Genomic DNA, 24,552 nt, shown 5'->3' on the forward strand with positions numbered 1-24,552 from the left:
ATATCTGCCCACAATGTGTATTGTAATCAAGCGTTCTTACACAAATAGTCTGTGCTGGATTTAATGAGGAGTTTGGCACTGAATGTTCTTTTTAGTGTTGTTGTTCGGATATGTTTGTTATGATTAATAATATTATTATTATTATAATTATTATTATCTTGTCACTTTCCAAACATTCCATGTTTATTCAGGGTGAGCTCACATTTTCAGCTGATACCGCTGGCCCTACCCTTCCAAAAGTGGAACGTCTGAGACTCTTGATCGTTCTACACCCTCTAGTGGCCCATACTGGTAACAACCTATGTGCAGGAAGACCAGGAGGTTCTGGATTGAGGAACAAGGGGAACCAAAGAACCGGGCTTGTAATGAGGATCTTGGAGTTTGCAGGCTCAAATCCCAGTTTGAACAGGGCTGCCGTACCCTAAAGCCAGATACAAGTGGGTGGAGTATGGAACATTTATCTTAAATATATATTTAAAATTAAGGTAATATAATACATTTGCTTCTGCAGAGCAAAAAATGGCACTACCTGCGAACCTTTGCATTTACGCTGTAGCGTTGGTTACGTTTCTCTTTTAAATAAATGACTGAACGCGGGAAAATGACCTTGTTTTTTAACATTCAGTGATCTCTCTCTCTCTCTCTCTCTCTCCCTCTCTCTCTCTCTCTGAAGCACGCCCTCACCAGCACAGTCGGGGCGGCAGGGCCAACCGATCAAAGTCCCCTCGCTCCCCGAGCTATAAACCACTCATGCGCAGCGCTCGCTTCGCTCCTGCCAGAGACACCAGCATTGCCTGCGTCCAAAGTCCCCCCAGAGCGAACGACTCTGAGCGCCTGCTCGCCTCTTACCACCCCGGATTTTTTTCTTAAAAAAAAGCCCCATCGGCAGAGAGAGAAACATGGAGAACAACGGCAACGTCTACGAGAGCGTGAGGGAGGAGAACGTGTACGAGACCCCGTACGAGAAAGGCGCCGCTCCGCCTGCGGAACCCAAGTACGAGAACCAAGGCGCTATATACGAGACCCTCAGCGACGGGGCCGAGGCGATCTACAGCGAGGTGGAGGTCCACGCGGTGGCGGGCGGCGGCGGCGACCGCGATTCGCCAGACTACATGGACACGCGGGACGGCGACGCCGGGGGGAGCAAGGCGGGGGACGACGGCTCCTCCAGCGACAGCGACAGTGACAGCGACAAGGAGAAGGAGAAGGAGAAGAAGAAGAAGAAGAAGGAGAAGGCCGCACGGGTGAAGAAGGACAGCTCCAGCTCGTCCAGTTCGTCGGAGGACGAGGAGGAGAAGGAGGAGGAGAAGGAGCAGGAAAAGGTGGAGGAGAAGGAAGAGGAGACGGTCGAGGAGAAGGAGGAGGAGGTGGTGGTCCCGGTCCCGCTGGAGGTGAACGGAGATGCCGCAGAGCCAGGAGGCTCTTCCTCCTCCTCCTCCTCCTCCTCGTCTTCCGAGCAGGGCGATGAGCCGGCGTCGCCGATCGACGTGGACAGCGCGGACAGCGACATGCTGATGGCCTACAGCCTGTCCGACGGCAAAGCCAGCGAATCGGAGGAGGCGGTGGACTACAGCCTCAAAGCTACCGACAGCGACACCGCGGAGGACAGTGCAGACCCGAATCAGCCGGAAATCGCTCTCTTCGTCCGGGTAAGAAAAGCGCTTACGCATCAACATTCACCGTAACATCGCCTGCATTGTCCTTTAATTTATTTATTTTAATTCGTAGCCTACATATGACTTAAAATTTTATAGGCCTATCACTGAAGAGACAGAAGTTAATAGCAATGCACTCTGCATGCAGTTGTGCGGAAGCGAGCCTGGTGGTAGTAACTGTTCGCAGTAGCTATTGTCATTGTTGGAACCACTGTTTAAAAAGTGGAGAGATTGCTGGGGACCTTTCCGTTGCTGATCAAGGTCACGGGGGTGTGGCTGATAAGCGGCTATTACCGCTGGTTCGCAAGCCCGTGCGTCGCCGTTTGCGCTGTGGACGCGCACCCTTTATGCAATGGAATGAGTGCGAGGGAGAAAACACAGTAGATGGATGATAATTAAGTGCTAAAAAGCAAACACTCACTGACTAACAGCAACGCTAAGCAAAGAAGCTGGGGTAGAGTTTGGACAGTCTGTAGGTCAACGAAACGTAAAAACGTTATCTATACCGCGCATAATAGAGTGTACCATTCCCTGTGTGTTCTTTAGACTCCAAACGAAAAACACAGCGGCTTTCTCGCCCAGGTGACGGAGGTTAATCAATTTTAAGTGCAATCAGAAGGGGAAGTCAAGATCCACGATCATATCGCGGGCAGCTGTTTACAGTAACGGTCACACGGCGTTGCTAACGGAGACAGCGCGCGGGGGCGTGGGTATGGGAGAGAGAGACGCGCATTCTTGACTTTGCCGTTGTCTTGACTGATGGCTGCGCTGGTTAGAGGCCCCGCTGGTGTGTGTAATCATTAACCGTTATCAGATCGAATGGATGAAGTCTGTTGGAGCACTGGAGACCCATACGAGAAAAAAAATAAAAATAAACAAAGCATATTTTTACCGTTATCGGTGTGTACATTGTGTTCATTAATAGACTACCGATGAGGTACACTAGGAGTTAACAATGAGGGCGAAATTAGGGTTGTGATACAAGAGTGACGACACTCTCACAGACTTGGGACGTAGATCGCGAGACGCACGCGTTGATACTCCTCTTCATGGCGCAAAAAAAAGTGCATGGGGTCGAAGTGCCTGCACTTCAGACCCGATGGAATATGGCCTTGTGCAAATTTTCGGTGTTGTGGTGTAGTAAAGTTGAAAAACAAAAAACTGTTACTGTAGTGGGGTGAAAGGTGGTGGCAATTACATGGGCACACAGCTTTGGGGGAGGGGGTTGTCGGGGTGGGGGTAGAGCTACAGAAATGCAGTTTGTTTTATTAAAAAGGTGGGGCCGGAGCAGAATTCTTTCCAGGGACACAGAATTCCTAGCTACGCCCCCAGCCTGCAGCCAACAAAGTGCCCAACCTGAAATCCTTCTGTGAGATCCTTCTCTCCAGCTAATAGGGTGGAAAAGTTTTATTCAGCAGTGGGCGTCTCAGACATTTAAAGGCCTTTACTGTGGAGAGAAAAGGTCTAATTATTAACCTGCTGCCAATACCTACACACCGAGAGGTACTTCTTACGCACCAAGCCTCCTTACACACTGAGACTAACTCCTTACATACTGAAACCCACTCCTTACACACTGAGACCCACTCCTTACACACTGAGACCCACTCCTGACTTGATATCCTCCACCTCCTGGCTCAGTAGCACCTCCTGTGGTCGGTCAGGCTTGTATGCGCACCATCATACTCGATGGCGTGTCTGATGTTATCGTGTTTGGACCCTAAAAAGGTGCTGATATCGCGCATGGAATCAGCCCGTCCTGGACTTTGGAAAGATCGGTGCCCCGGGGGGGGGGGGGGGGGGCTGTTCTGCAGTGCCCCCCCCCGCGCTTACTGCTCTCCGAGCCTCTGGGCTGTCATGGTCTTACAGGGAGAGCTGGCTGGAGAGGATTTACTCTTACTGAAGGGCAGCTGAGGATTCTGGGACTTTATGACAGGGTGTGGCTGGTATAGCAGCTTTGTATCATAAAACCGTCCCACAATAAATCTCACTTTGTTTGTGGATGCGTGTGCGAGTGACTGTGTGTGTGTCTGTGCATGCGCGTGCATGTGCGTGTGCATTCGTACGTGTGTGTGACATCTGCCGCAGAAGTGTTCATGTTTTTCGGGAGTGACCCCAGGCCCTCTGAGTGGGTACTGAGACCCGACAGGCAGTTCGGGAACACCTTCACCTCCCTCTGACACGGGCACATCAGCAGAGAGGTATTCTGGGAAATCATTTTCCAGGGCGCGATATCCTTTCCTGAAATTATGCGTGGACCTCTGAGGGTTTGGCCTTCTTTCCACAGCTGAGCATAAGCCTGAGAAACATTAACCAAGAAACAAGGAATCGAAACGAATCGCGAAAACCGATCGTCTCTAACACGTGTGAAAAACCATTCAGTCTGTAGCTGAATCAATGTGCCCGTGGACACACTCAATCAGAACCTTAGAGATAAAGGATAGATTGGACATAATAAATCTTTTATTCTTAAGTATAAAAGATGAAACTGGTGTGCGATTATGAGACGTTAGTCGTTCGGTGCAGTGAGAGGGGGGGAGGGGTGTCGCTGAAGGAATTTCTCCGGGTTGCTTAAGAGTGCTTTTTTGCGACAGGTTCAAAGGTGTGTTCCGGAGGTGTGCGCTAACTGTAGCGGTGGGATTCTTGGGTTAGTCATTTAGAAAACCGAGGCCCATCACGGCACAAACAAAACATACCTCCGCTTTTCTGTGAGCTGGTATTCATTTCCGTTTCAAGTCTGAAGAAATGGATTTTTAAAAGATTTGAAGAATGTATTAACACTCACACATATTCGAATTTCACATAGTTGCCTGGAGTAAATATTTGAATAAGGTGCCCTGCCAACCCCCCCTTTCAAACAACATTTTGAAGGCCGTTGTGAAGTCCATGCATTCCTTGCAGGCCTGAAATCATAATCATTTCGGGGGAAATATAATTACAGTAATCTATGCAGTAGTGGAGCGTCTCTTAACATCTAACCCCAAAGGATATTTGTTTGACAGAATTGTAGTTTCATAGTGTTACATTCCCGCTAATTCAAATGAAAAGTTTAGTTTTGCAAATAGAAACACCAATGTCACCTTCAGAACCTTTTCTCGTGGAATTGCTCATTCTGTCCAACGCAGGAGCGCTGAATTAACATTACGTAAATGACGACTGTAACAATGTACTGTCATCTTGAAAGTTGTTTTAGTGCTGAGCTGCCAAACCCTGTTCCTTGAGATCTGCCTTCCTGTAAGATCGCACTTCAACCCCAAAAAAATAATCATTCAAAAGCCAGAGATCTCGTTCAGCTGCTAATTAGTAGAACAGGTTGTGCAAAATTAGGGTTGAAATGAGAACTTCCTGGAGCTGGGTTGGGCAGCCCTGTTTCTGATGTACCGGAAAAATGTTCTGAACAAGCAGGGACAAGGACTGACGGTTGGAATTAAGTCGCAGTCTGCATGTTTCACCACAAGAGGGCTCCTGTGCTCTCTCCACACTGTTTGCTTGACAAACTGAAGCTGAAGGTGAATCTGCTCTTTAAACTGATAACAACTGGGAGTTTTTTTCTGAGTACAGTTAGAGGTCACTGACAGTGAATAGTTTTTTTTTTATTAATTTTTTTTCCTCATTGACTTTTTCATCTTGTCATGCTTTGATTAGGTAATTTGACATTTTAATTTACAACCGTAATGCATAAACAAAACTAACTATGGCAGCCTTGTGGAGAAAATAAGAAAAAAATCTGGAAATCTGAGAGGAAATCGGTCGCCTGGAAAGTTGGCTTTAGGGGAAGCGTACAGCAGACTCTAAAGCCAGTCTGCAGATGTAATGTGTGTAGATTCCCCTGTGACAAACACACCATCTCTTTTTGGACATTATATTCTCCTCTGCAGTACATTTTGCATATAAAACTGTAGCATTATGAGGAATTTTGCTCCTGAAATGCGTGAATGAATTTTTTTGTGAGAGGTGAGCTGATTGGCTGAGGGGGTGGGTCACCCCTGTAGTGGAATGCTGTGATTGGCTCACCCAGATTAATAATTGCTCGATTCCTGCCGTACACCGTGTGCAGCTCACCCAGCCCCCTGGTTGAGTTAATGATCCACAGGCACTGCGCCGCTTCTCTTTGTGAAATCAGAGCTTGCGATGTTTCTGGAAACTCAGGTTTAATTCTGAGAGAGAAAGTTTGAATCTGGGCAGGTGGGTGGTCGGGTTGAGGGTTGGGGGGGGGGGGGGGGGGGGGGGGGTGAAATGACAGTTATGGGGACACATAGGGATGGCGGATGGCGGGTGGGGGATGGGGGTTAGGGGTTGTGTGGTGGGGGGGGGATGACAGCTATGGAGACACACAGGGGTTGGGGGGGGGTGACAGCTATGGGGACACACAGTGACTTGCGCTGTCTGAAGGGACACCTGACCTGCTGTCAGGACCCCCCCCCCCCAACCCCTGTGTGTCCCCATAACTGTCATCCCCCCCCCAATCCCAACCCCCATGCCAAATCTTGAGGTATGCAGTCATTTCGCAAACAGACAGTCTTCGCACTCACGTGCAGTCCTTCTGCAGGCACACTGCTGCCCCGTGCATGAGTATATTACATATGTTGTTGATTAAAAGAACATGTTGCAATCAGTAATTTTTTTGCTGACCCATATCACTAACCCCTGGACGGAAGGAGAATTTTTAAAAACTTGAAAACCTATATTCTCAGGCCACTACTGACTTGGGGGCATCAATAATTCAGGAAGGAACCTTCCTCTCCTGGGTTTCCTGCAGGCGATCAAATATAGCGGCCGACGCATCCTGTGCTTTGTGTGTGAAGCGCTGTAAATAATGCAACTGGCATCGCTCTGTCACACTCAAACTGCCCTGCCAAATACTGCCCCCTCACACTCAAACTGCCCTGCCAAATACTGCCCCCTCACACTCACTGGCCTGCCAAATACTGCACCATCACACTCAAGCTGCCCTGCCGAATACTGCCCCCTCACACTCACTGCCCTGCCAAATACTGCCCCCTCACACTCAAACTGCACTGACAAATACTGCACCCTCACACTAAAACTGCCCTGCCAAATACTGCCCCCTCACACTAAAACTGCCCCGCCAAATACTGCACCCTCACACTCAAGCTGCCCTGCCGAATACTGCCCATCACACTCACTGCCTTGCCAAATACTGCCCCCTCACACTCAAGCTGCCCTGCCGAATACTGCCCCCTCACACTAAAACTGCCCTGCCAAATACTGCACCCTCACACTCAAACTGCCCTGCCAAATACTGCCCCCTCACACTCAAACTGCCCTGCCAAATACTGCACCCTCACACTAAAACTGCCCTGCCAAATACTGCCCCCTCACACTCAAACTGCCCTGCCAAATACTGCCCCCTCACACTAAAACTGCCCTGCCAAATACTGCACCCTCACACTCAAACTGCCCTGCCAAATACTGCACCCTCACACTCAAACTGCCCTGCCAAATACTGCCCCCTCACACTAAAACTGCCCTGCCAAATACTGCACCCTCACACTCAAACTGCCCAGCCAAATACTGCCCCCTCACACTCAAACTGCCCTGCCAAATACTGCACCCTCACACTCAAACTGCCCTGCCAAATACTGCACCCTCACACTAAAACTGCCCTGCCAAATACTGCACCCTCACACTCAAACTGCCCTGCCAAATACTGCACCCTCACACTAAAACTGCCCTGCCAAATACTGCCCCCTCACACTCACTGGCCTGCCAAATACTGCACCATCACACTGAAACTGCCCTGCCAAATACTGCCCCCTCACACTCACTGCCCTGCCAAATACTGCCCCCTCACACTCACTGACCTGCCAAATATTGCACCCTCACACTCACTGACCTGCCAGTTACTTCATTATCATTAGCATTTCCTAGTTAGCATGAGCATTTTCTATGTTTTTGCTGAGTTCAGGAAGTCAGCAGCCTGACACCAAACCCCCCCCCCCCCAGGTACCGAGCCCCCACTCGACCTGGAAGTTATATGATGTCACCCCCGCACGCACACACGCATGTACGCACACACACATACACACACACACATGCACAAAGGCACGCACACACACCACACACACACACACACACACTCATACACGCACGCACTCACTGTCCTACAGCAGATAATTCTAGAAGCTCTAAATTTAGAATTGGACTCATTGGAATGTCCCAGTGCCCTGACTGGGCTGTGCTGTCTAACCACCACCCCCAACCCCCCCCCCCAGCCCAAAACCCTCCCTCCCCGTGTCTGACTCACGCCCCACACACCGTCCCGTGTTGCTACCCGGGCGGTAGTTAGGGACGGCGATAACCATGACGATGACGAGGTCAGTACCACGGTGATTTACCTCCAATCACATGACCACCTCCCCAGCTTCTGAATAGCAGTCTGCGGACTCCTCCCGGAGTTCCTCTTAACTCCATCACTCTCAGTGCTGCTCTGAAGCGCTCAGGCCTTTGAGATCACACCCCTCTGTACACCGGCTTTGTGCTGTAGGGTCATTCAATCAGAGGGAACAGCGAACAGGCTGACACAGAACTGTGTGCTTTACTAAGGTCCACTGATTAGATTTACACCTGAGATTAGATTAACACATCTGATCACCCAGAGAGAGAGAGAGAGAGAGAGAGAGGGAGGGAGAGAGTGTGAGAGAGGGAGAAAGAGAGAGAGAGAGAAGGAGAAAGAGAGAGGGAGGCTTTGTCTGTGTTTGAATCAGTATTCAGTTTTCATCATACCTTTTGTTCTGCCTGTAAATTACTTTTAAAAAAATGTATATCCCCTTGTAGCACAGGTAGGAAAAACTCAGGTAAACATCCTGTACCACTGATTTTGAGACTTTTCAGGGTGCTTTAAAGTTTTTGAAAAAAGGCCATTTTAAAAAGGCAATAAGCTGACTGTGTGAAATGACTGTGATCACTGAACATTCCACAATGTCAGAATTTAGTTTGACCAGTCTGGGCAAAGTTTAAAAACAAACAAACAACCACCCCCCCCCCCCCCCCCCCCCCCCCCCCGCCCCCCTTTCAGCCCAGGAGTCCGTTCAGTCCCCAGAATCAGCAGTGTGGCACTTCTAGGGGAACGTACAGTTCCACTGCGGATGACACATGCAGTCATGTGACTGCTGAGCCTCACTGAGCCCATCGAATTAAACAGGTCATTAATATTTAAGCGTGATTCCCATGATCCAGACTGTTTGCCACTGGGCTGATGCCAGCGATCTGCGCAAGCTTCAGTCTGCTGTTTGGCTGTACATTCAGCTCCAAAAAAAAACAGACCCAGAGATGTGCTGTGTGTGAATCTGTCTGAGAAAGCCTCAGTGGATTTAATATTTCTTGTTGGGAATAATGAAAATGATCTACTTTTCATGTGAAAATACTAGAGAACCCTCTCCCATGGGACAGGTAAATAAGCTATTACCACCCCATCCACACCACACACCTAACAGATATTAAATCACAGAATATTAAAGAATATATTTTTAAAAATAATTTGTAAGTGTGTGTGTGTAGGCTGTCATTTCCCTCAGATACGAGGACTTTGCGTATGGACATAATTAAATGAATGGAGGAAAAGTAGAGTAGAGTAGAGAGTATTTATGTTATTGTTATATTCATATACTGAGCTTACGAATGCGATATATAATATTCATAAAAGCAATGCGAGGATGGACAGATTCACCTGTAGGTTTGGAGGGGGGTGGATTTGGGTGGGAATGGGTTTGGGGGAAGGGGTGGGGGGGATAAGGGTATGAAGTAGATTGTGGTAGATGTTGTCAGGGGGGTTGAGGGGAGGCTGTGATTTAGGAAAGGACAGTAGAGTGTGGGGGGGGGGGTGTGATATTTTAATGAGGAGGACAGTGTCTCTGTGGTGCGCACCAGTGGAGTGGGGGGGGGGAGGAGGGGGGGTGAGCTCCTCCCACAGTGTCACCTATCCCAGCTCCTGTGACTCCTGCCCCTCAGTGTGACAGCAGCAAACAGAGCGCTTCAGTCAAACCAAACTGCCCCCCGCAGAACCAGGACTGTTACCCCCGGGGGCAATTACCTGCACAGGCAGCAGGGGCAGAGAGGGTACTGTAAGAGACCTGTGTCAGAAAGGAGAGAGAGGGAGAGAGAGGGAGAGAGAGGGAGAGAAAGAGGGAGAGAGAGATGAGGCTTCTGTCTCTCCCTTGCTTGTGACTGGACTTTCACGAGGCTGTACGGACTCTTCATTACAACTTCACGGAAAGCTCTAGAGTAAACCCACCATGACCGACCCCGCAAATGGAGAGGACAAGGACCCGGACATCGAGTTGTTTGTGAAGGTGAGAGGGGAGTGCATGCTGTGAGTGATTGAGTGTGTGTGTGTGTGTGTGTGTGTCTATGCTGTTTTTAGGGGTGTAAAGAGCAGTTCTATGTGCAGTTGCAGTGTGTGTGAGCATCTATGTGCATGTGTGTGATTGTATCTATGAGTATGTGTGCGTGTCTGTGTGTATCTGACTGTGCATGTGTGTGTGCGTGTGAGTGTGTGTGTGTGCATATGCGCATGTGTGTGTGTCTATATGAGTGTGTGTGTGTGTGTGTGTGTCTATATGAGTGTGTGTGTGTGTGTGCGTGTGTGTGTCTATATGAGTGTGTGTGTGTATGTGCGTGTGTGTGTCTATAGGAGTGTATGTGTGTATGTGTGTGTTTGTGTGTGCATGTGTGTGTGTGTGTGTGTGTGTGTGTGTGTTTATATGAGTGTGTGTGTGTGTGCATGTGTGTGTGTGTGTGTGTGTGTGTTTATATGAGTGTGTGTGTGTGTGCATGTGTGTGTGTGTCTATATGAGTGTGTGTGTGTGTGCGTGTGCGTGTGCGTGTGCGTGTGCGTGTGCGCGTGCGTGCGTGCGTGCGTGCGTGCGTGCGTGCGTGCGTGTGTGTGTGTGTGTGCGTGTGTATGTGTGTGTGTGTGTGTGTGTGTGTGTGTGTGTGTTCAGTACCTGTACGCAGAGGGAAAGTGTTCCTGCTGTGCGCGGGTGGTTCTGAGGGGGGGGTGTAAGATGATCCTCGCGGTCGGGTTACCGCCATGCCAGTGTTGGCCAGCGGGGTGACAGTGAGGCCCGGGGGGGGGGGGGGGGGGGGGGCACCGGGGGGGTATCAGGGTGGGGGGGGGGGGACACTGTGGACAGCAGATTTACTCATCAATTATTTGGACAGGTTTTGTGGTCAGCAGCGGTTCAGCAGTGGAGAGGGATTTCAGGATTTAGGGGGTGGTGGGTGCCTGGGTGGGGGTGTGTGTGTATGGGGGGGGGGGGCAGTTTTGAAAATGCCAGTATGCCATGCTACAGGCTGTGTCCTTCAACTGTCTTAGGGCAAGAGGTAGCCAGCTAATAGTAATGTCCTATGCTCTTGTGTCTCCAGCTAGTTAGCTAACGTTATATTACTGTAGCCATACTGTTGCGTCTCTAGCTAGTCAGCTAACATCATATTACTGTAGCTATGCAGTTTTGTTTCATCAGAACCAGCTACTGCTACGCTACTGCAGGTGTGTGTTCTGGCTGTGCTCTGGGATGTGAGCTAGCTGGCCGTGCGGATTGGTTGTTATCCCGCAGCTGTATCTGCAGTGGTGTTCAGTGGATGCTACTGTAATAAGGACCTGATAAAATACACAATACAGTACCCTGCCCAGCGCGCCAGGGTGTGAGAGAGAGGGGGTGAGACCTGTGACGTGGTTTAAAGAGCACTGGGGTTTCCTCCTCAAGTGGGTGGGGCTGCTGGGAATCCCCCCCCCCCCCCCCCCCCCAGGTGTCCACTGATTCAGAGCGCTGGTTATACACTCTATGTTGTGAGAGAGTGCGATATTTAGTGAAATATGAAATATCACCTGTGTCTGAATATGCATGTTTCTGTGGCTTTACACACACACACACACACAATTGTACACACACACACGTGCACACGCACACATAAAAACACATGTGCACACACATACATTCATGTGCACACACATATATTCGTGTGCACGCCCACACACGTGCACAGTCACGCTCACACTCACACACACACACACAAATGTAATGCTAACTGCCGCTGAACTGGTAATGCTCACTGAAGGTGAACTGGTAATGCTAAATGTAGCTGAACTGGTAATGCTAACTGTAACTGAACATTTGTTTTGTCACATGGGGCTAGTAGGGAAAGTAGCCTGATTTGAAGATGACATCACCCCTGTAATCTCTCTCTATTGGACAGAGATCCAGCAGCAGTGCACCCTCCCTCCCTCGGCTATTCTTATCTTCAGTTTAACGAGCGTTTAGTGCCTCTGCCTGAACTCTGTCAGTCAGCACAAACTGAACTAATGGATCCAGTGGACCTTGATTGTACCGCTGCTACCCCACAAGCTCACAAATAACCAATTAAAATGATTTTTAAATGATTTTTTAAAAAGAAATATGGTTCTAATACAACAGAGCATCCTGTCCCATTTAACCGTTTTTGAAGAGTAGGTTTTTTTCTCAAAATTCCAAGTCCGTGTTCTAGAACTCGGCTGCTTTCAGTTACCAGTAGTAGCGATTGTGACATCAGCATTAGAATGTTCAGTTAAAGAGCATTCTAATCACGTATTTGTGACCTCACACCTTAAAGGGTGACTGTAAGGTGAAAGCAGAGCCATGGGAGGTGGAACAGGAAGTGGAAAAACACACTCAGCTGTAACATAATCTCTGACTGCACGCGTGTGTGTGTGTGCATTAGTGTGTTCCTGTGCACTGGTGCGTGTGTGTGCGTGTGAGTGTGTGTTTCTGTATGCAATTGAGTGTCTTTATGAATGTAATTATGCAAGTTAATGTAGATGCTGCCCTCACAGAAATACAGAAATGTGCTGCTAAATAGGCAGACATTTTGAAAATATATTGATAACTATATTTGACAGCAGTGTACTTTTGCAATTGTCTGGTGATATATCTCTGAGATTTCTCTCATATGCAGATCACAGACAGTTTGAAAACAGAGTAGCTGAGACTGGCTTTCTGAGCTGAAGTCTATCACGTAAAATGTATGGAAGTTTGGTGGGGGGGGGGGGTGGGGAATCAGTATCAATGGCACCTTTATGTTTCATGTTGATCCAGGCAGAGCTTAGCATTCAAAATTCAAAACCCGGTGACAGACACATATCAGTGGAAAAAGGTGAAACATTAAATCCATACCCTTAATCCCTCCTCACGCATGACACTCATCTGATCAGCATCGAAGCGATGCCCCTGCCAGCCATTGTTCTTCTGTCCTCCCTAGATCTCGATCTCGATTGGCTATTATCAGCAGCCTGTATTGTGTTTCCGTGGTAGCGGTGTGCCCATTCACTGCATTAAAAATGGCTTGTTTCTTGGCCAAACGGGTTGGGTGTCCAGCAGAGGAAGTGACATCATCGCCGAGCGGGTGATTGGCGCGTCTGGAGTCAGGCTGTGTCTGACGTCTGAGGGGATGTCGTGGCCGTGAGCCAGGGGCGTGTCTGTGTCTGACATCTGCCCGTCTCCCAAAAATCTGGTGCATTTAAATATCCCTGGTTAATCAGATATCACTCAGCACTGCAACATGGAGACCCAGCGCCAAAACACGCAGACCCTGTGCAGACTCAAAACTAAAACATGCAGACACTGTGCAGACCCAGAACTAAAACACACAGACCCTGTGCAGACCCAGAACTAAAACACGCAGACACTGTGCAGACCCAGAACTAAAACACGCAGACCCTGTGCAGACTCAAAACTAAAACATGCAGACACTGTGCAGACCCAGAACTAAAACACACAGACCCTGTGCAGACCCAGAACTAAAACACGCAGACACTGTGCAGACCCAGAACTAAAACACACAGACCCTGTGCAGACCCAGCGCCAAAACACGCAGACCCTGTGCAGACCCAGCGCTACCTCGCGCAGCGGCTAATGAAGCGGGTAATGGAACGCTCTGCATTATTCAGTGCCCCCCCCCCCTCCTCCCCCCCGGGGGGGTCGGGTGACGGGCGGCGGGGTCCGGTTTCCCGCCGCTGGTCTTAGGTTGCCGCTGGAATAACCTGATGTGGAAATTTGGATTTGATTCCCTTTTTAAAACGAAAACAAAAGGAAACGAGTCGGCCCCCCCCCCGGTCCTCGGGCTGCCGTCCGGGTCCCAGATTGGGCTTACCGGTTTATTCGCAAGGAACATCCACAGAAAACAGCGACGACTGCAAGGGCGCCGTCCGATGTGCTGCGCGTGCGTCTCCAGCCCAGCAGATCTCAGTTCAGCTTCTGTTTGCGTGCTCTGTGCAGATGGAAATGTCACTGCCACATTATTCTTTAATGAAACCCTGTCCCCGACCTGACCCCTTATATTATGATTGGGTCAAGTTTTTGTTCAGATTTAATCAATCAAATCTATATTCAATATATTCAAGCCAGTTGTGGGATATTAACATGTGGGTTGATGTTTTATATGTATTTTATGGAATTTCATTGGTTGATTTATTATGTGGGTGCATCCTCTGTAGGCAGGCAGTTTTGTTGGTTGGTTTAATATGTGGGTGTGTCCTGTCAATGGGGAGCTTTATTGGTCGGTTTAATATGTGGGTGTGTCCTCTGTGGGCGGGGAGCTTTATTGGTTTGTTTAATATGTGGGTGTGTCCTCTGTAGGCGGGCAGTTTTATTGGTTTGTTTAATATGTGGGCGTGTCCCCTGTAAGCAGGCAGTTTTATTAGTTGGTTTAATATGTGGGTGTGTCCTCTGTCAGTGGGGAGCTTCATTGGTTGGTTTAATATGTGGGTGTGTCCTCTGTGGGCGGGGAGTTTTATTGGTTGGTTTAATGTGTGGGTGTGTCCTCTGCAGGCGGGGACTGATGGAGAGAGCATTGGGAACTGCCCCTTCTCCCAGAGGCTCTTCATGATCCTGTGGCTGAAAGGAGTCGTCTTCAACGTCACTACGGTCGACCTGAAGAGGTGAGAGACAGAGTCCACCTGAGACAGAGTCCACCTGAGACAGAGTCCGCCTGAGACAGAGTCCACCTGAGACAGAGTCACAGTCATCTACCTGAGACAGAGAGAGTCACAGTCATGCACCTGAGTCAGAGTCACAGTCATCTACCTAGAACAGTCTCAGCCAACCACCTGAGACAGAGTCACAGTCAAGTCTCAGTCATCCACCTGAGACAGAGTCACAGTCATCCACCTGAGACAGAGTCACAGTCATGCACCTGAGATAGACAGTCACAGTCATCTACCTGAGATAGATAGAGTCACATTCAACCACCTGAGACAGAGTCACAGTCAAGTCTCACTCAACCACCTGAGACAGTCAGAGTCATCCACCTGAGACAGAGTCACAGTCATCCACCTGAGACAGAGAGAGTCACAGTCACGCACCTGAGTCAGAGTCACAGTCATCTACCTGAGATAGATAGAGTCACATACAACCACCTGAGACAGAGTCACAGTCAAGTCTCAGTCAACCACCTGAGACAGTCACAGTCATCTACCTGAGATAGGGAGAGTCACAGTCATCTACCTGAGACAGAGAGTCAAAGTCAACCACCTGAGATTGAGAGAGTCACAGTCAAACACCTGAAGTCTGAAGACATTCCCTCCATTAGCTCAGAGAAGCAGGCCAGGCTTCTTTAAAATATGCTGACCGCAGAGCTATGCATGCTGGGAGGAGTATGAAATCATGTGGTCATGTGGTCACGCTGGAGCCCAGGTGCGTGCCTGTGAGACGCGGCAGGTGCGTGTGGCTTTGGCCCGAGCGCCGTGGCGGCGGATCTCTCTGAATCCCCCACTTCCTCCCTGCACAGGAAGCCGGCGGATTTGCATAACCTGGCCCCGGGGACGCACCCGCCATTCCTCACCTTCAACGGCGAGGTGAAGACCGACATCAACAAGATAGAGGAGTTCCTGGAGGAGTCGCTGGCGCCCCCAAAGTAGGCCGTCCCAAAATGTGACGCTGGGATTTCTGTGTGTCTGTGTGCGTCTGTGTGTGTGTGCATGTGTCTGTGTGTGTGTGTGTGTGTGTGTGTGTCTGTGTGTGTGTGTTGTGTCTCAGTGGTGTCAGAAGTGCATCTGCTCTTAGACCAGTGGTGACAAACCCTGCTCCTGGGGATCGACCATCCTGTAGGTTTTCATTTTCAATGCTAATTTGGCACCCCTGTCTCTACTAATTAGCAGCTCAGTGCAGATCTCTAGCTGGTGAGTGAGGAGTGTTTTTTTAGGGTTAGGGAGTGAAAACTGTTCAGGACAGTAGCTCTCCAGGAACAGGGCTGGGAACCACTGTCTTAGGAGGGAACCACTGTCTCTGTCATGTAGTAAATGAATGTGTCACTTTAAAAAATTTGCAGCTGCAGTTGAGGCTAAGCTCTGGTTCTGGCCCACTTCCTGTTTGTTGCTTGCTGGTTGCTGTTGGTTACGCATCTCTACCTGGTTTGGTTCTTGCTCTGTTGGCTACGGAGTCCCCGGGGGGGTTAGAACCAATTCCCAATCAGAAGCTGATTTTCACCTGGAGAACTGTGCGTTCTGACTTCCTGTTCATTAAGCAATTAGGCTCTGAAGCATAAAGGAAGGAAACCAGCTGACTCTGCAACTCCTTGCAGTGCCTGCGGGGGCAGCAGAGAGCAGTGCTCAGTGTGCAAGGCCCAGGGTACACTCTGCTCTGCTCAGTTGCTTAGCACTCTGTACTGGAGTTATCTGAGAAAGCTCTGCCATGTACAAAAATATGTTTACAGGCAGGGCTCTAGCTGTTCTGCTGCCCTGGGCCACATCGTGGATCGGGGGGGGGGGGGGGGGGGGGGGGGGGGGGGGGGCGGGTGGGCGTTCCACCCTTGACTGCCCTTGTCACCCAGAACCAGCTCTGTATATGTATATATAAAACTTAAAATATCGATAAAAATTAAAATATAGATCTATATAGATAATAACGGTCCAGAATACATATAATTTAAATGGCATATTTTACACTGACATAAGTAAACTTTGTCTTATTTTCGCATCCTGGGTAACACTGTGATCAGTGGAATTATAGGATATTTATTTTGTACTAAATGGTGGCATGTCTTAAGCAGAACTGCAATGCAATGAGCCCACTGTACTGGAGCCTGTAGAGGATTCTGGGTAAAGGTGTCAGGTGCTGTACGGCCAGCCAAGATGCTAACGCCAGCACCGGCTTTAGATTCAGATCCCCCTGCTGGTAGCTAAATGAACTGCAGGAAGAGAAAACCTCTGTGTAACATCCTGAGCACAGGAAACTAGGCCAATCCCCCCATCAAGGTGTGAGTGAGTGCCTGTCGCTGAATAATGCAGTAAACGATGTGTCTCTCAGGTATCCCAAACTGGCCGCGAAGAACAGGGAGTCCAACACGGCGGGGAACGACGTCTTCGCCAAGTTCTCCGCCTACATCAAGAACACCAACCCGGGCGCCAACGCAGGTAAGGACCCGATTCGCTCTCCGGTGGTTCGGCCCGAGCTCCGGGGGAAGGCACGGGACTGGACGAAGCGCGCTGCGACATATTTAATCTACGGTGCTCTCTGAATAACCGCACTGCGAAGGAATCGGTCGGGAAGATCACGGCGAAAATGAATTATCACGTCCCGATCACCGCAGTTAAATATTTATCATATTTTATGAGCCCTTTCTGTAATGGCCTGTGAATTCCGACAGGAGAGGAGGGAACTGTGTTACCAATGTGTCAAAGCAGATCAACTGAAGTCTTGGCCAGATCACCGGAATGTCAAAATGTGTGGCTCTGCTCCCATCTAGTGGTCATACTGGGGTATTGCACTTTGTGTGCTTTTGGCTGGAGCGCAACAGCGGGGCCAGCCCTATAAACGCGGATGTCTGTGACTGAGTGAGTGATGAAGTTACACCATTGGTCGGCCGATTTATGAAGTTACACCATTGGTCGGCCGGATCACGTGTGTTAGGTCCAGCCATATACTAGGTTTTGACCTGGTCTTGTTTTTGCAGGCCTGGAGAAGGGTCTAGTGAAGGCCTTGAGGAAGCTGGACTCCTACCTGAACAGCCCGCTCCCGGAGGAGATCAACGCCGACAGCATGGAGGAGGAGAAGACCTCCAACCGCAAGTTCCTGGACGGAGACGACCTGACGCTGGCCGACTGCAACCTCCTGCCAAAGCTGCACATAGTGAAGGTAAGACCGTGCCCCCTTGGTGGCCGGAGGGGGGAGCTGCAGGAGAATTTTAATTTTGATACTGACAGCGGTACCCAGGGTTTAAGGCTGTGGTCTGCAGCCCTGGTTTTTGTTGTCACACTGCACTTAATTAACCAATCGGAGCAGCTGATTACACAGGTAACTCACATCGCCTGGTTACCTGGGTCTGAACTGGGTGCTGAATTTAAGGTGAAGACAAAAACTGGCGGAGCTTAAGTAAATACATTAAAACTCTCTCCGCTGATTTCCACCAGATCGTGGCGAAGAAATACCGCAACTTCGAGATCCCGGCGGAGATGGCGGGGGTGTGGCGGTACCTGCAGAACGCGCACGCGCGGGACGAGTTCACCAACACCTGCGCCGCCGACAAGGAGATCGAGCTGGCCTACGTGGACGTGGCCAAGAGGCTGTCCAAGTGAGCCAGCCTGGCCGCCAAGCAGGGGGTTCGGTCGCGAGAAAGAAAAAAAAACTGCGTGCTGATGCCATTTTAGCTACCCCCCCCCACCCCCCGCCCCACCCTCCTGACCTCTGAGTTTCGACTGTCGACGTCCTGCAGCCTGGAGAACGACCCGTGCAAAAAATCTCTCCAGACCGACTTACTATTTCTCTCTCTCTCTTTCTATCTCTCTCTCTCTCTTTCTCTCTCTCTCGTTGTCGCATAGTTCAGGACCAGACGCTGGTCAGTCATACTAGCTGCTTGCTGACACGTGGTGTGACCGATAAATTATTTTTAAACTATTACTATTAACAGTAATTTTTTATTTTATTTTATTTTATTTTATTTTTTTCATTTAGAATCGTCCTCGATTTTGACTGTAGCATGACCGTAGTGTCGAGTATGGCGACTTGGCCGTTGAAGACACTCGCGTTTCGTGTTTGTGATTTTGAAAACTGCACCGCATGACACCAGCACGAAAAACGGCGCTGCCGACTTTGTGTTGTGAGTACGTTAGTTCTGCTTTCGGCTGAATTTCGTCCAAATCTGGGAATATATATATCTGTGTAAGTAGCCGGCATTTCTGTTTTTTTTTTTTAAGCGGCTTGAGAAAAACAATCACAACTTGGATGAGCAATGAAATGTATTTGAGACAGTTCGGAGCAGTGAAGAACGGTCAAAGACTGGGGTGGCTCTTTCTATGGGGAGACAGCGCCACCTGCTGTCAGAAATGTGGTAAATTTCTTCTTCTTTTTTTTCTTCTTTTTCACACATGAAAATCTGCCGTGATTGTCCTGCGGGTTCTGTTTGGCATTCGGGGAAAACATTTTCATCGGCATGATGCATCGAAATGATACCACAGAAAGATTTTATTTTTTAATTGTCAAAATGTTGAGAAAAATCATGCCCTGTAAACCAAGTGCCTTCTTTTTCTATCCTAAAATTTCACGCCAACATTAATCCAAAAAAAAAAAAAGTTTAAGTTTATACGTCATTAGCCATGCAGAGCGGAATGAATGCCTTATATCAGGCGTTTTATTTTCTAAATATGCCGATTATCAATATTTACATATGATACTCTATTTTATTATACAGTGTATACTGATAAAGAATCATTGTTCAGGTGATTGATTTGCAATTACGTTAGTGTGTGAGGATCAAAAGCCTTTGGGACAAAGCAATGTAACCCCTTATATGCACTGCTTTCAACAATCTACCGAATATAAATAAAACTGAAATCAGGCTGAACAATTATTATAAGGGTAGGGAATTGTTGTAGCAGCAGTAGCAGTAATAGTAGCATACAAATATCATTTTAAATCAGGGACAGTGTTAGACATCAGGTTACTATTACTAACCAAACAATGTGTAAATCACACTTATAGACCATGCTCACGAGGTATGGAACAGTTGGTCTGACTTAAAACGACGTCTGGGCTGCATACGATGAACCTGGGGAAATCCCGCGCGCACCGCAGACCCCCTCTTTGTTGCGTCAGACGTTTTTGGCACGCGCGTGCCGGACTCGGGAGGCTTTACCGGCGCGCGTCAGGAGTTCTGCGAATCACTAAACGGTGGATCTCCCAAAAACCACAGCTCGTATAACTGTCTCTTTCAACGAGGTCTGCAGCTGTTTAACGGCCGCCCTGACCCGATCCTCGCTTGGATTTTCAGAAACCTTTGCTCCTGTGTGGTTTCTACGACCGTTTCGATTTGAAAGGGGATCAGTAACGGTACGATAAGGCTTGGGGGTCCTCTTGGAGTGCACTGACTGCTACTTAATAAATTATATTTTCACAAAATCTGATTCACGTCTCATTTTTTCCCCATAAAGAAATGTTTATTTATGCACTGACTCAGTGACGATGCTAGGGAAAAAACAGCATACTATATATCAGAGTATACATCACACAATTCACTGCTTCGTCTAACACAGGGTCTGGGGCGAACTGCCGCAACATTGTCAGGATTGCATGCTAATTTCTGCTTTTATCTTTTTAATTAGCCCAAATATTTGACATAATACTGTAATTAAATTCTTTGAAAAGTTAAAGAATGACAACCGAGGACGGATCATGTGTCCACACAGGCTATTAAACGTTTTGTTGTGCCCTACAGCGGGTGTAGACAGCTAATTAGCTAGCTGAGCCAGGCTAATTGGTGACAACGAAAACATGCATACGTCGGCCTACTCACTGGAACTCGATGGCGGCCAGTCGTGCTTTAGAAGAATGGTCACGAGACTGCTCGGGGGAGAAGACTCTGAACTTCAATGCGGCCGATGTGAGCCACCACTCAGCGCCCCAGGAGCCGAAGTTAGCGCCGACGAATCACAATAAAAGCGACCATAACCCTGTATCGCCCCTCCCCTGGGATTACAGGGGCCACCTGCTAAAACCTTCCTACTAGGAAAGGATCAAGCCGTCTCTCTCTCTCTCTCTCTCTCTCTCTCTCTCTCTCTCTCTCTCTTCATATTTTGCGCAGTCACACAATCCTCCTCTTTATTCCCAAAGGGAAGGGGGTCCTCTTAAAAGGTCTGTGCGCGTCAGACCATTCGTTTCCACAAGGGGCAGGCAAACGTGTAACGCGAAGTTTTCCTGGTTGTTCTTTAGCGTTTAAACATCTCCAGTCTCACAACAGGCTACAGTCGCCTGTGTGCCTGACGCTTTCACATATGGAATAATATACAGATGGACATTAATGCCAGGCACGTCCAAAACAGATCCAGACACATTTTTCTAAACCGAGGCCGCGGTTGATCCGTTAGTCCGCGGGACTCCGCGCGCGCTGCGTTGCGGTAAGGGTGAATGCGGGCTAACAGCCTAGCGCGCGCCTTTGATCTGTCCCCTGTCATCAGCCTATCCCCGATGCTTTCCCGCCAGATGATTAAGGATGGTCATAGGATTTCAGACCGTTCTGCTTCCCTATGATCTCGGATTCCTCATGCATGTCAAACCTCTGCACTCCTTACCGAACTGAAGGCTGAGATCGCTTTTCAGCTTTGGCCTCTGGTCGTACAGGATTACAGACTCCGTGTAAATTAGGGTGGAGATGAGAAATAGTGGTAACTAAGGACATTGACTTCCTGTGAAAAGCAGTTGTAGTCTGTTGTCATCTGGGATGAAGCTCCCACACTATCCCAGATGAGGTACGTGTATCTCATCAGTGTAGACCGTAAGTATTTGGACAGTGACACCTTTTTTGTTGTTGTTTTGGCTCTATACTGCAGCAGATTGGATTTGAAATGAAGCTACTAATAAGAGGTTAAAGTGAAGACTGTCAGCTTTAAGGGCCTTTACATTCATATCCGGTGATCCATGCCTCCACCCTTATTCAAAGATGAGGTGGCATGCTTTGGATTATGAGCAGTTCCTCTCTTCACAACTTCTCTTTCTCTTTGCATCACTTCTGGTACAGGCTAATAATCGCCTCAAACTGTTCATAAGACTTTGTTCCAGAACTCTACTGTGAGTTTTTTTTTTTTAAATGTACTTTTTTTTATATAGCAAACTCTAACCTGGCTGCTCTGAGCATAAATGTATAAATGGCAGCCATGCAGTAAGTGGTGAATATTGCGAGCTGTCATGTTGGATTTCACGGGCAGGACGGGCCTCGAAGTGGCGCAGGCGATGAAGGCGTCTGTAATCCAGGTGTGACAGACGGCCATCTTGGAATCATTTACGCCAACGCCCAGCTGTTCCATATCTTCCCCCCGGGATAAATTCTCGAGGATGTCAGCGCGGTACCAAGCGAGGAGACCTTTATAACCGGCTGCAAATAAAACGCAGGTGCCGCACGTGTGTTTAAATAAGCCTCCGCTTCCTGCCCATAATCTGAAGAAGGTCTTTTTTTTTTTTTCCTTACACGTGGTTCTCATTTCGACCGGAGAACGAGTTTTGGAGAGAAGACAAGAAACGTGCCGCGCGACCGGGAGTCACTTCCTTTCGAGGTGTCCGACGACAAAGAGGACACAAATAGCTGCCTTAAGGAGCCTTTTTTTCCCCCAAACTTTCGGGGGGTAGGTAACAGAGAAGGCCCAATGGGACCAGCTATCACAGTTTAGAGGGTCACAGGGAGCGCCCCAGAGTAGGAACGAGTCTGATGAGGTAAGCAGACCATCCAGGCTCACGTTTTACCTGCTTTCTAGAGAGATGTCCCGCACCCTGTCAGAGAGAGGCCTTCCACACCCGAGGGTCTTTCCTTCTAGCACAGAAGCTAGTAAATTTTTCCAAATTCAGGGATAGCACACAGGGGTGTTAGCCACCAGGAGGATGTTGGGTCTGTGCTCAGATCTCCCTGCTGGGTTCCAGCTGAGAAAATTCACCAAAACGTGATTAATTAACCAAGACGTCCTCGTAGATCATTACAGCCATTCGTCAATCCCTGAATTTAATTACGGTTCACTTCCTCATCTGGAGCGGAACTGACCCAGACTCTACCCGGCAACAAGCTTCCTGCTGTCTGATTGGCCGGTACGTAAAAAGCAAGCCAGGCTCAGTCCTTGAATGAGAAAAAATGGGTAAGTGTGCTGTACTGTATTTTATCTGAGTGTGTAAGAGTGCTGTCTGCTGCCCCTCTCTGGGGATGAGACTTACTGGGGAAAACACACACACACACACACACACGCACACACACACACACCCAGACACACACGTACTGGGTCAGAACACGGACAGGGAACAATCGGCCGTTTCCCTCAGAACAGCGCGTGCGTCGGGGGTATTGGGAGTTTTCTGTACGGGCTGGAACTTGTGTGGCCAGACCAGTAAAGATACGCACCACCACTTTTAAGAAAACCCTTAGAATCGCCGTCTTCCAAAAACCACACTGGAGACAATTCTTCGCTCTTATACAGACAGTCAGGGAGAGAGAGAGAGAGAGAGAGGGAGAGGGTTACGCACAGCCAGCAGATCTCTGTGGGCTGTACAGTGTAATAGTCCCTTAACACACAGCTGCATTGTCTTCGGAGGAGACTGCAGACCCGGCGCTGAACCGGAGAGATTTCGGCTGTTCCCCCGTCTGCCCGAAACCCGCAGAGGCCGCTGAGTCTCCCAGCTCTCACACGTGTGTTCAGTCTGGCGGGGCCAAACCACCCCGCCCAGGTTCAACAAAACTCTCATTACTTTCTGACTTTCCTTTCCAAAGTGTGGAACCAATAGTTCCCTTCCCACTCCTGTGGATTTTGTTTAAATGAATATGTAATACAATAAGCCTTTATAAGGGGTGAAAAAAAACATTTTGTGACTAAACGGTAACAATAATGACAAATGACACTTTACGGTATTAGTAATAGTTATTTGCTCTAGCAGGTTGTTGTCAGTGGCTGCTCCAGGCCTGTTGTAAAATGGACGGTCTTCTTTTTGATAAAGCAGACCCCCATTTACAATGTATGATAATGATTCCTGGTTACAGTATACTGTTAACCCCCCAACAGTGACAGCAGCTTGTTTTAGTGTTGATGTCGTTGTGTGATGTCATAATGTTACTGCATTGCATCATATCTCAAAGGCTAGGAACTGGCATGCAAGTCATGAGGTACAAGTACTAGGGTACCCTTTGAATTGTACATTTCTGAGGTTTTTGGTGGATCTTGCAGTTTTGGATGAATGGTTATAATAAATCAGCCAGGGTAGGACTGTGTGGGCACTGAATTCCTCAAAACTGTTTTGGATATTTTTTCTAAAACTTAGGCCCAATTTAGAACAGCTCTTAACCGACAGGCTGTGCGTGTTCAGGCTGAAATTTTAATTGTGCGCTCTGCTTTTAGGGTATTCTGTTTTGATTTGCGTTTCACTCCGAGGGAGTTACAAGCAGTGTAAAGCTTAGCCTACACAATTCAGTCATTGTGTGTTCCCATAATGCATCAAATAGATGCGAGTTTTAACGAGAAAAGCAGGCGAATTCCAAAGGCCCGTTTCTGGCACGAGTTTACGGTATTGTCCATACCTCGGCAGCAACAGAACCCCCCGAAATCCAGGACGTATAGGCGGGCTCTGGAAGCGATGGTATACGTTGCGCCCCTCGGGAGCGACAGACAAGGCAAGGACCCACTCTTGATTTAAAAACAGCCCTTATACATTTATTACATGCGATCTGCCTGCCAGCGAGACAGCGGCCACCTGGCTTCCGTGCGTGCCAGTGAACACATAACTGCACTGAATACGCTGGGTAATGTAGACCTGTCAACGCCAGGTAACCTTACTTGGAAACCCACTACCGCCACTGGGCGTCTCGCGCTCTCCCATCCGCACAAAAGGCACGCGCTAATGGTTAGACCAGACTATCTGGATACGACGCAGCCGCAGACAGACGA

The 24,552-nt window shown here is 48.7% G+C and overlaps 1 protein-coding gene across 2 annotated transcripts; it reads left to right on the plus strand.

The window, feature by feature from the left end:
- Nucleotides 1–717: 717 nt before the first annotated feature.
- Nucleotides 718–20,041, plus strand: LOC118229971 (chloride intracellular channel protein 5-like). 2 transcript variants are annotated; one of them, XM_035422591.1, is made up of 6 exons: nt 718–1,649; nt 14,480–14,589; nt 15,438–15,563; nt 16,955–17,061; nt 17,601–17,782; nt 18,058–20,041. In XM_035422591.1, the coding sequence occupies exons 1-6, from the start codon at nt 900–902 to the stop codon at nt 18,220–18,222; spliced, it is 1,440 nt and encodes a 479-aa protein (XP_035278482.1). In that variant the 5' UTR covers nt 718–899; the 3' UTR covers nt 18,223–20,041. The 2 variants fall into 2 exon arrangements, with proteins under 2 accessions (XP_035278482.1, XP_035278483.1); XM_035422592.1 differs by lacking the exon at nt 718–1,649 and adding an exon at nt 9,612–9,967.
- The last annotated feature ends 4,511 nt before the right edge of the window (nt 20,042–24,552 follow it).

Source organism: Anguilla anguilla, chromosome 6 (assembly GCF_013347855.1).
Source record: "Anguilla anguilla isolate fAngAng1 chromosome 6, fAngAng1.pri, whole genome shotgun sequence".
NCBI lineage: Eukaryota > Metazoa > Chordata > Actinopteri > Anguilliformes > Anguillidae > Anguilla > Anguilla anguilla.